Consider the following 12,458-nt stretch of genomic DNA (forward strand, 5'->3'; position numbering starts at 1 on the left):
AAATTAAACCATGTAAATATGAGGAAATTTCATTAGTAGGTATAGGTTGGATTATAATTATTATATTAGTAGCTATATTTTTTCTAATTATAATTTTTAGTGACTGTTTTTGACTTTTGAGTTGTATGTGTTGTTTAAATTTTGATATATTTTGTTTGCTTAATTTAGTATCTTTATGCATCAACACTTTCTCAATGTTGTTGATTATCACTAATATGACCATACACATAAATTTAGATTTTGATCCAAGATATAAACCAAATAAACTCCAAATACAATTTAATTACAATTTTGAAAGTCACTAAAATTAAGATATAATGATACCTTCGAAAATCACTAAATTTCTTAACAAAATTCAAAATTATCAAATGTAAAATCGTAGAAAATATACTGATGTTTATATAGAAAGAAGATTTAGAGAAAATAAATACAGTACGGATTCACCTCAAACTTGAATGAGCTCTCTAACCGGTTAGAAAATTTCTTTTATATTCTCAAAAGTCATTCGATTGCTCGTGATTCAAGCGATATAGAAACTTGGGTCAATGACTTATAGAAAATTGACCGTCAATTTCTCAGGGTTCAATATTTATTCCTTACTCAAATAGTAATGTGATGGTCTCAATCTAGCAGCACGATCCAAAGCGAAACTTTTCTCGTAAATTCATGGAATTTTTGTTTTGATTATATGAAATGCTTCTTTCTTTGCTTGCCACGCCTAAACTAGAGTTTTTATTGTAGGATTGGATGAGATAATGGGAGCTAAAATCAAAATTCTTTGCTACCTTCACAAATATTCGTACAATTCTTATGAATTACGAATGTGTTTAAGTTCAATATTTTGTTAAATATTTATCGAAGGATTGTCCATCTTGTCAAATCTATCCATCGTACCTTTGGAAAGTGACAGTGCATGACTTTGCATTATTAAAAAAATTTCAACCTAAGTGATAGTTGTTCCCTGCCCCTTTTATTGGTATGAAATTAATGAAGTTAGGTCCTGTATGATACATTTGTGGGTCACATAGAAAATTAAGATTGAGAAATCTCAAAAGAGGAGAAGAGTCGATAAAAAATCATTATACATAAACATATCTTTTAATTTAGCTTTATTTGATATATATGTTTTTTTAATTTTGAATGTGTATAAACAGTCATTTAAATTTATATAGAATCGAACAAATAAACACACATATTCTACTTGACGCCTTATGTGACAATTTGTGTCCTATACAATGTCCTACATGTATTATGTCAAATGTAATGCGTACATCTATTTGCTCAATTTTATATAAATTATTTAAGTATGTGTCTGTATGTACTATGAAAAATTCAAAGACATATATATAAGTTGAGATCAAATTAAAAAACATATTTATATATTAGCCGGAGATGAAAGGGGAAAAGGGCGAAGGGAAGTTGCCAACAAGTAAAGTGAAAGAAGGATTTTAGAATTACTTCTTAGGAATTGTTGTAAAATTTGAAGTATAGCTATGTTTGTTGGGGGATGAAATTATTAGGGACTTCTTGAGCCTTTTATTTATTTTAGATGAAAATTCTAGACGAAAAGAATGGGGAAATTGTAGAAAAGATTTATTTTGAGTGAGATATTCACCAACAAAACTTTGTATGAGGATCCACTAACTTTTTAACGCGTGAAATTTTTCTTTCTTTCACTGCATTTTTACAAGCAAATCTTATTCATGTCTGTGACCTTTAATTATTAAGCAGAGTGATTGTGCGCAACTAGTTGTTAGTTATGTATTTTTACAACCATAACTAACAACTTGTAGGAGGACTAGATCCAAGAAACTTTACACCATACATGATACAACTATGGTATTCACCACTGCTAGTTTAATTCAGTTTAGAATTACGTCAACTGATTTCAGGAGCTGTGGGCTGGGCGTTACCATTGGACTCTCACTTCAATAGACGCGAAAAGCTCAACTGTTTATCATAATACATGTGCAACAAACTTAATCACTCATGACGACATGGCCCTTTTAGGGTACTTTAAGGGAAATAAGTTTATGGAATGCAGTTTCCCCTTGCCAACGATGAAACAGAAACACATCTAACAGAAGTAGCATTTCGACAAGGTCAATGCTGGTGTTTCAAACATGAATCTGAAGCGCGGGAAATGGTAAAAAGTTAGTTTTAGAACACGTTTCCTCCTAGGAGAATGGAAAAGCAGACTATTACAAGTACAATAAAAAAAAGGAGATTTTAGGAGAAATCAAGACCTATCAAGATGAACAGATACTGCTGAGGACATTGTAAGAGCCAATGAGCGGCTCATTGATACTATATGATTCATGACAGCTATCTTTGTTGAAGAACTTCAATCGCGAAAGTTAATATCAACGGAGAAATTATCCTGTGAAGTGAAAGTAACGAGTAGTGTGTCATATATCCATGAAGTTTCTACTGTCTAAAACCTGATAATAAAGATTTATTTTTTTATGACTGTATCGAGAAACTTATATAGATTTCTACCATTTATGGAACTTGACATTGTTCCGTAGATAAATATGATGATTTAAAAGTAGCATTTGGGAGAAAAAGAAAAACAATTCCAGGAAAAAAGGTATAGATCTAGAAAAAAACTAACTTACCTTGAACTTTCAAGCTTCGTGCAAGATGCAACCACACTCACCGGCTCATCTCTGAAGAAAAATGTTCCAATTTGGGTAAGTCAATCAACAAAAACTGTAGAAGTCAAATTTCGGTCCCAAAGAAAATCTGTCTGGCATCAAACTTTCTGTGAAATGGTTCTGTTACCTCTAGCGTTTCACCAATAAGTCGAGCCATTGCTTCCGTTATCTTCATGAACGCACCTGAATAGATATGAAAATACTGAGATTCTTCTTATTTCGTACAGGTTGGGAGAGGTGAGGGTCAGACGTGAACGATTTCATACAAAGTTAAATACCAAGTCCCGATGAGATCGAATAGATATCAGAATTTATCAGTCAAATGAAATAGCAGAAACCTACTTCAATATCTGGAATATGGGAAATTTTGGACCACTGGGAGTTAGGACCACTCTGTTTGGTGCAGCTTTCTCCTAACTGTGGGCAGCCAACAATATGCAGGATCCTTAATTTGGTGAGGCGTCGCATGGCATCTCTGGATGGCAGATGCTCTAGTTTTTTGCAATTCAAAATAAGTAACTGTTCCAAAGAAGCAAGGTTGCCGAGCCCATCCGACAGAGCTTCTAATAATGGACAATCCTGTATCCACAGATTCCGTAATTTGGTTATGGCATCTGAGAAGTCCACATGTCTTAGCCGTTTGCACCTCTTTAGCGATAATGTTTCAAGAGATGTAAGGTTGTCAAATCTATGAGGAAGAGCCTCGATTCCGAAATCATCTATAGAGAGATTTTTTAGGGCAGAGAGTTGCATAATCTGATAGGGCAGAGAATCCCAGTGCAAATGTCCGTACACCCACAAAGAACGAAGAGAAAACAGCTGTTGAACACCACTAAAAATCAATTGGAATACCTCAAAATCCACCTTCTCTGAGAAAGGACCAATTCCCAATACAATTAACCCAGTGAGACGGTGCAGGCACCCTGTTGATACACTAATCAATTTGGGACATTGTGATATATCCAACCATGAAAGTGAAGGCATTTCGCACTCATGTAAAGGGAAGGAAACTAAGTTGTCACACCAGCTGACCGACAAATTCTTTAGAGACCGGCATTGCTCTAGCATTCCACTTGGTAAACTGGTCAATCCATTACACCCTTGTAACTCAAAATTTTGGAGGGAAGTCAAGTAGTTCTCTCCACAGGGAACAATAAAAGAACTGAAATTGGGGCAGTGTTGTATTCGTAAGCTCTCAAGAGAATGGAGATTGTACAGGCTTTGTGGAAATTCACGAAACTCTCCACAGTCGACGACCGATATGTATTGAAGAGAAACATTGTTGCGTAGCATAACATCTGAAAGACAAGTGAGCTCTTTCACATTATCAACATCAAGCTTCACAAGAGATATCAAGTTGCTGCACAAGTTCAACAATGGCATTTCACTGTCAACTCCTTCAATTATTAATTCATGGAGGATTTCAAATTGACTTGGAGTACTTTTTAACAATGGACAGTTACTAATGCGCAACTTCTCAAGCCTAAGAAACATTCTTACTCCAACTTCATCTCCCTTCCACTCAATAAGGCTACGCATATCCTCCAATACTAGTTCTTTCAATGAAGGGAACACTTGGATAATGCTGCTTGATCCAATATTGCTAATCTCAACACCATATAAAGCAGGTCCAATGCATTTCAACTCATGGAATCCTACCAGCTCAAGATGTCGAAGGAATTTCAGTTGGCCAAGGGATGGAATTTCTGTGCACCTTTTACAACCACTTAATTTCAACTTGACCAAATTTGGTAGCAACTCCTCACTGAACCATGAGGGAAGTTTAGTCCCTAAATAGTCCACTACTGATAAGGCTTTCAAGTTAGGATGCGGTTGAAGACCATCCAACACATGCTCATCATTGATCTCACAGCCTTCTGATTCATCATGGGACCATGAATACACCAGCTTGTAGATATTGGGTTTCTCCTGTAAATTTGCTGTTTGGGCCTCTTCTTTATTTCTGACTAATTGGAGATGATTGATCGTCAATTTACCTCTAAGGTTTTTCAAACGACCTAATTCTTTTATCCGACGACCTTTCTCTGAACCTATGTAAAAAACCCGTAGCGTCTGAAGACTGGTCAATTGCCCCATATTAAGTGGCGTCTGCATATCTGATCCATTGCAATATATGTGTCTCAAACTTATCATATTTGCCATTTCTTCTGGAAGCTTTCTGAGTGAAGAACAGTCATTGACTCTAAATGTTTGCAAATTGTAGAGCTTGCAAATGGAGTCGGGGAAGTCTTCGATACGAGTGTCGGAGATATCAAGATATCTCAAGAATATTAGCTTGCTGATTTTGGCTGACAACTCCTTGATGCCTGATGCGGACAAATTTAAAACTCTCAAGAACTGAAAGCTCAATAGCATATCATCAGATATATTGCTTTCCCAGAACAATGTGCACAAACGTCCTGGCTCGCTTATCTTATCTATTTGATCACTTGGTGAGTCCCATCCAAAGTATCGAACTTGAGAAAGATTTTCACCTTCAACACTCTTTTTATCAAATAGTTTAGACTTCAAAATATCTCCAGCCAAATCATGCACAAGATCATGCATCTTACAGTGTGTGATATTGTTGTATTCATCTAGCTTAACATCTTGCAGCAAGGAATATTGGAACAAGAGTTGGAAAAACTTGATCCCAACGTCTTCCATCACAGGGGTCTCTTGACATGGACGAAGAAAGCCTTCTGCCATCCAGAGTTGGATTAGTTGGTCCTTCTCAAACTCAAAATCTTTTGGAAACATGGCAAAGTAAGCAAAACACTTTTTCAGATGTGGAGATGGTAGATAATCATAGCTTAGTTTTAGGATTTTCTTTAAGCTATTTTCCCCATTATCATCTTCACCTGCAACAAGAATTGCCTGCCATTCATGTTTTTCCTTGTTGCATAAGAGGCATCCCAAAACACTTGCAGCCAACGGTAGACCTTGACATAGTTCAACTATCTTTTTCTCCATGCTCAGTATTTCCTGCGGAACTTCCCCATCAACAAATGCTCTTTGTTTGAAAATGGACAAACAATGATCATCTGCTAATTTCCCCAACATATGAAGATCTGCAGCTACTATGGATGCCACCTGCTTCATACGAGTAGTCACGAGAATGCAGTTTCCTCTGGATGTATTGATTCCTTTTAAGGTGTCCATGAACTCATACCAATGTGTAGATCCAACACGCCACAAATCATCCAGGACAAGCAAATACCTTTTTTCTCCCAATGCATCTTGTAGCTTCTTGACTATTATATCTCTACTCTGGAGCTCAAGTTTCTGCCCTGTCAATGAATGGAGGATCAGTTCAAGAAAGCTCTTAGCGTCTGACATTTCAGGTAGACACAACCAAACTCTCTTTACGAAGTGTTTTTCAATCTCTACGTCATTGAAAATTCTCTTTACCAGAGTAGTTTTCCCTAAACCCCCCATACCCACAATGGGAATGGTGCACAGAACAACATCCTTTCTCATGTTCAAAATCTTCTCCTTCACTTCAGCAACATCTTTGTCTCTACCAACAACATACGAAGCAGAGGAATCTGTTTCTCGGATTTGTGGTATTTTGCGAGAAGGAACAGTCAGTAATTGGAGACCGAGGTTATTGGCTAACTCATTGATAGCCCTCAACTCTTCATTGATGTCATTGATTTTTCTAGACATTTTGTACTTGAAAACAGTCTGAGAAAAGAAGTGACTAACCTTCTCCATCAGTTTCATTTGGTTTTTCATCACTCGTGCTTTGATAGATACATATGTGAATTTGTCAAACACATTTTCAGCATCTTCAGCAATTTTCTCAAGCATCTTAAGCCATTCTTCCACAGCCTGATTATCTTCGACTTGTCGTGTTTCAGCATCATGCGTGTAAGCTTGTATCATGGTTACATGTTTTGTCAGCTTTGAGAGATTTTTCTTGCAGTTCCTTAATGTTTTGACCTCCTCAATAGAGAGAGAAAGCAGCTTCTCAAGCAAAACTTGAACAGTAGCACCAATAACAGGATCGGCCATTGTTGCGTTTGCTCCTTAGCTTCACAAAGTCAGTCTTCTTCCTCAGCACTAAAGTCTTCTTTTGCTACTTGTTTATGGCACCAAATTAAAAGGACAATAATTGATAGTATACAATAATTCAAACTGTGAAAAAAAAATATGTGTGGTAGTCATAGACTCCAATATCTCTCTAAGAAATAGTACTGTACAGATTGTCGTGTTTAAATTAGATATTTTGGGATAAGTTATTCGCGAATTATTTCTTATTCATTATTTGGTTTGTCATATTAAAAACACAAAAGGTTAAAAAATGTCACTCAACCTTTACTCAGTAGACATGATTCAAATATCCTCATTCCACATATATTGGAGAAAGGGTACTTATTTTTGCCCAAGTTACTCAAAATATTTTGATTAAGTTGGCGTTTGGACATGCGTTATGAAATCATGAGATGAAACAAGTGTTTGGACATGCGATCTCACACTAGTTTCATCTTATGATTTCATGTCGTGAGATGAAATTTCAAATTCTTCCAAAAAAAAAAACATGATTTGTAATTTTCAAATCATGATTTGAAATTTTTTAATTACAACCATCAACCCACCAGGCACCAAGCATATCATTACGTTTTAAATCATTTATATCTCATGTGATGATTATTCTAACTTATACAAAATTTATTAATACTTCAGATCAATTCCTACTTTACTATTTATATTCATCAATTTTATTATTTTTTTATGAAATTTATTACCAACCAAATTAACCAACAAATGGCTAAAAGTAATCGTCTTCTTGGTCATATGATCGAGAAATGCAAGTTCAACGAGAAAAGATATCAAAGACTAGTACACAACTTATGTTTAATTTATTTGTTATTGAATTAAAGTTTTATCAATAAATGTTGTATTTTTTAAGAATAGCTTGTGATAGTGTGTTACGATTTTATAAACTTTTGTTTATTTGGTTATGATTATATAACGAATTGAGACTATTTGAGTAGTTTTACAACTTATGAGGTGTTTATGTGTATGAGAAAACATAACATGAAAATTCTAAATTACATGTTGATACAAAACTTTTACTTTATCTCATAATTTATGTTATAATTTCATATCGCTCGGCCAAACAAGCTCTAAATTTTGAGCATTTAATCGGCTCATTACCTACCATATATTAATTTCTCCTCCATTACAATCGCCAGTAGCCTTTCACCATCCAATCTTTCATCCTCCAAAAGAAGAATGTAAAAATGCTAAAATTTGAAACACGCCGTAAACTGGACTTTATAATTATTACTCTCCGTTTTAATTTATGTGATACATTTTGGATATTTTAAATTGTCATCTATTTTGACTTATTATGCTTTTTACATAGTTTCTAAACATATAAAAAAAATCAAAAAATTTAAAGATTTCAAGCCCGAATTTACGATCAAAATGGATTGTTTGACTCTAGAGAAATGAAAAGTGTCTCATAAATTGAAAAAGAAAAAGTACTATTTTCTCAAAAACAAGAACTAATTCAATTTGTAACGATCCATCTAACTCAACCTCAAAAGTTAACTAAAAAAAGAAAAAAAAGCATAATAATAAAGATGTTTTTTAACTTAGTTTCAACTGGTATCTATATGCTCTTCACTTTGGGTGTACACATATAGACACTTAAATTTGTATTAAATTAAATACATGTACATGCTATATATGACATAATACATATAGAACACTACATAGGATACAAAATTGTCATGGAAAACGAGTGTGTCTATTTATTCAATTTTGTTCAAATTTAAGTGTATGCTTGTACATACTCAAAGTTTTAAAAAAAAATTCCTAATTCATCTGTTAACAGAAAATGTAAATTTGTATCATTTGTTAAACAAAAGGATATATGGAATTAAACATTTTGATGTTTGTTGTATGTAAACTCTGCTAGTATTTGTTTACATGAAGGGTTGTGTAGATGTATAAAAGGATGTGGTGTAGTGAATGAGATTGCTCCTTTTTTAATTAATCAAATATTTCATGTTTGAATTCTGGATATAAAAAATCCCTAGTGAGAAGCGTTTCTCCCCATATGGGGCCAGATGCAGCGTGAATCGAAATAGTAGGGTATCATCAATTCTTACTTCTGGTAGATTAGTTATATTATCTTGATTACTTTCTTCTAATTTTTCTTCTAATTGCAATCTTTCTTTAAATTTGTTTATCTCATTTGCCAAGTTTCTTTTCTGTTCTTTTTCTTTTTGTTTTATTTCATACATTTCTTTCAACATTGCTAATTCTTTTTCTAGTTCTGAAATTTCTTTGTTTTTAACTTCTTCTATTTGTTGTACTTCTTTCCTTGCTTGATGTTTTATTTTTTCAATTTCCATTTTTCTATCTATTTCTTCATTTTCTTTTGCTATCCTTACCATAGCAATTAAACTATCTTCTATTTTTACCGTTTCTTTTTCTAACATTAAACTTAAATTGTCACCTATTTTCTTATATCTTCTTCCTAAATTAGAAAATGTTATTCTTATTTTTAATCCTTCATATTTTTCAAATATTTTTTCATCTATTGCATATTCTTCCTTATTGATTTATAAATTACATTGTAGTTTATATTCTAGATAATGTCAACAAATCATTAAATTCCCAATAATAATAACAAACACGAAACATAAACATTAAACAAAACGAATATAAAAGAGACGAGAAAAATCGCTTGTCAAAATTCTTTAACTAGTCAAACTAAGACACATAAATTAGGAAGGAGGAGTATATTGATTCAGAGAATAAAGATTTTCTTCAAGTATGAAAATAAATTCCGAATCAATGAAACTCTCCTCAATATTAGCTTATCGAATCTCTTATTATTCCTCAATAGCTCAATAATAGATCGATCGATTGTTAATTGATTGGTTGTACGTAGATCCAAATACTATATGACACAAGGTGTGGGTCAGTACATAGAGATGGATCAGGAGATCAACAATAATTAGAGTTGGTAATGAGCACAAACATACTGGAATGTGTATTGTATATCTGAATTATTGATGCATTATTAATTTATTAATTAATGGTATTGGTAGGTAAACAAACAATTAGTGTTTTAATTAATGGTATTGGTCGTATTTCGTCCTATTGGCTGTTTTATTAACGACTTCAACTTTATTCTAGTCTTTGAGAATTAGACAATAATGTCTCATTCCATAAATTATATATAAAAAAGACCCATGATGTAGATGTAGTCATTTTCTTTAAAACAAAAAGAAACTTATATCAAATGTGTGACACTATGACGGAGGGCGGACCGATGAAAGTAGACTGGCAAGCATTTTAGTTGAATCACACATCGGAATAGCCCAAACAAGAGAGGAACGCAAAAAAGAAGTTACAATTAATGCATAACACAAGTTCACTACACTTTTGAGCTCGACTATAGCATATCCCTAAATAGCTCTGACTAAATAGACATCCAATTTTGATTTCTTATTAAATTATATTTTTTTTCCTCGTAAAACATGAAAAATCCACAAGTTGTGTAAAAAACATCAATTTTCTCCTATTCTTATCCAATATAATTACCAAATGAGCAAACCATCACTTTGTATATCAGAACATCCTAAAGCACCGTTATGATTGAATCGCACATATCTTTTTGTGTTTCATTGTGATCATTGCGAAATAATTTGGTTAATATTTCTATTTAGCTAGTTATATTTTTAGTTGAAGTCAAACTTAAGTATTATAAAAAAATTTATTTGTGAATTTGGTTAACAAGTTACGTCGTAATCCTAACACCATGTAATACTCTCTTGATATTTATATTAATATTTTTGAATAATGATTTAATTTAAATTTATAAAAAATATAAGTTTAAAAAGGGTAAGCTGATCGGCATGATCCGCAACCCACATACCGGTGGATTGGGTTGATTGTTAACTCATCTACAAAAAAAAAAAAGGATGGGGCAGCATGGCCTGACCCGCCAAATTTCAAAGCATGCATGGACTGTTACGCCCCAAGGCTATCCCCTTGACGTAACATGGGATCTAGGATCACGAGTGATCCCAAGTTAACCCTGAGTTTAGCAATATTACATAAGCATATTGAAAATAACTAAGTAAAACATGAACTATGCGGAAGCTAAAAGAATAGACATCTGAAAATGGGAAAGACCCAAATAGTCTGAATATAAGTGAAATGACTACAACAGACTCTTAACAACTCAAGTTGAATCTACCACTATGTCTGAAAAACGAGTTGCTGGGATCACGAGTGACTGCATTTACGCAAATCTTATTCATGTTCGTGACCTTTAATGATTAATCACAGTGGTTACGCGCAACTAGTTGTTAGTTATGGATTTTCACAGCAATAACCAACAGCTTGAAGGAGTGTGGAAGGAGGACATGCTCCAAGAATCTTTGTAGCATATATACATGATACAACCATGCTATTCAACACTGCTAGTTTATATTAGACCAACATGGAAGTAATATCTCCAATTCACTTTCTGCCAAATTCAAATGAGTTTACGGAATGTAATTTCTCCTTGCCAACGATGACACTGAAACACATCTAACAGAAGTAGCATTTCGACAAGGTCAATGCTGGTGTTTCAAACATGAATCTGAAACGCGGGAAATGGTAAAAAGTCAGTTTCGGAACATGTTTCCTCCTTGGAGAATGGAAAAGCAGATCAATACAAGTAACCACTAAAAATAAGGAGATTTTAGGAGAAAGCAAGACCTATCAAGATGAACACAGATGTTGCTAAGCACAATTTAAATGCCATTGGACCACTCTTTGCAATCAGATTCATGAAACACTATCTTTGTTGAAGAACTTCAATCGCAAAAGTTATTATCTACGGAGAAATTATCCTGTGATGTGAAAGTAACGAGTAGTGTGTCATATATCCATAAGTTTCTACTGTCTGAAAATAAAGATTTATTTTTTTAAGAGTCTATTAAGAAACTTATATAGATTTCTACTATATATGGGACTTGACATTGTTCCGAAGATAAGTATGATGATTTAAAGGTAGCATTTGGGAGAAAAAGAAAATCAATTCCAGAGAAAAAGTATTGATGTAAAAATAAAATCAATTCCAGACAAAATACTATTTTCTCAAAAACAAGAACTAATTCAATTTGTAACGATCCATCTAACTCAACCTCAAAAGTTAACTAAAAGAGAAAAGGCATAATAATAAATATGTTTTTTAACTTAATTTGAACTGATATCTATATGCTCTTCAACTTTGGGTGTACATATATAGACACTTAAATTTGTATTAAATTAAATACATATACATGTTATATATGACATAATACATATAGGACGCTACATAGAATACAAAATTGTCATGTAAAACGAGTGTGTCTATTTATTCAATTTTGTTCAAATTTAAGTGTATGCTTGTACATACCCAAAGTTTTAGAATTTTTTCCCTAATTCATCTGTTAACAAAAAATGTAAATTTGTATCATTTGATAAACAAAAGGATATATGGAATTAAATATTTTGATGTTTGTTGTATGTAAACTCTGCTCGTATTTGTTTACACGAAGGGTTGTTTAGATGTATAAAAGGATGTGGTGTAGTGGATGAGGTTATTCCTTCATTAATTAATCAAATGTTTCGTATTTGAATTCTGGATATAAAAAATCCCTAGTGGAAAGCGTTTCTCCTCAAATGGGGCCATATGCAGCGTGAATCGAAATAGTTAGGCTCCAATGCTGATACAAAATACTAGGTGGGAATAAAAAACATGAAAGAGGACATATTCTTTAGTAGAAATACTTAAAATTG

At 33.3% G+C, this 12,458-nt stretch overlaps 1 protein-coding gene and 1 long non-coding RNA gene across 3 annotated transcripts; both read right to left on the reverse strand.

Annotated features, from left to right (window-relative positions):
* Positions 1-1,909: 1,909 nt before the first annotated feature.
* LOC101246197 (putative disease resistance protein RGA3) lies at positions 1,910-6,911 on the reverse strand. Of its 2 annotated transcripts, XM_069290316.1 has the most exons (5): positions 3,000-6,895; positions 2,785-2,840; positions 2,619-2,669; positions 2,247-2,380; positions 1,910-2,129 (listed from the first exon to the last, which is right to left on the reverse strand). In XM_069290316.1, the coding sequence occupies exons 1-2, from the start codon at positions 6,672-6,674 to the stop codon at positions 2,829-2,831; spliced, it is 3,687 nt and encodes a 1,228-aa protein (XP_069146417.1). In that variant the 5' UTR covers positions 6,675-6,895; the 3' UTR covers positions 1,910-2,129; positions 2,247-2,380; positions 2,619-2,669; positions 2,785-2,828. The 2 variants fall into 2 exon arrangements, with proteins under 2 accessions (XP_069146417.1, XP_010312315.1); XM_010314013.4 differs by having other exon boundaries at positions 2,064-2,380; positions 3,000-6,911.
* A 3,891-nt stretch (positions 6,912-10,802) lies between these two features.
* On the reverse strand, positions 10,803-11,894 carry LOC101257822 (uncharacterized). Its single transcript, XR_183216.5, has 2 exons — positions 11,394-11,894; positions 10,803-11,274 (listed from the first exon to the last, which is right to left on the reverse strand). It is a non-coding gene; the product is annotated as an uncharacterized lncRNA (long non-coding RNA).
* Positions 11,895-12,458: the final 564 nt, after the last annotated feature.

The sequence above is a fragment of the Solanum lycopersicum genome, chromosome 10 (assembly GCF_036512215.1).
Source record: "Solanum lycopersicum chromosome 10, SLM_r2.1".
Classification (NCBI taxonomy): Eukaryota; Viridiplantae; Streptophyta; class Magnoliopsida; order Solanales; family Solanaceae; genus Solanum; species Solanum lycopersicum.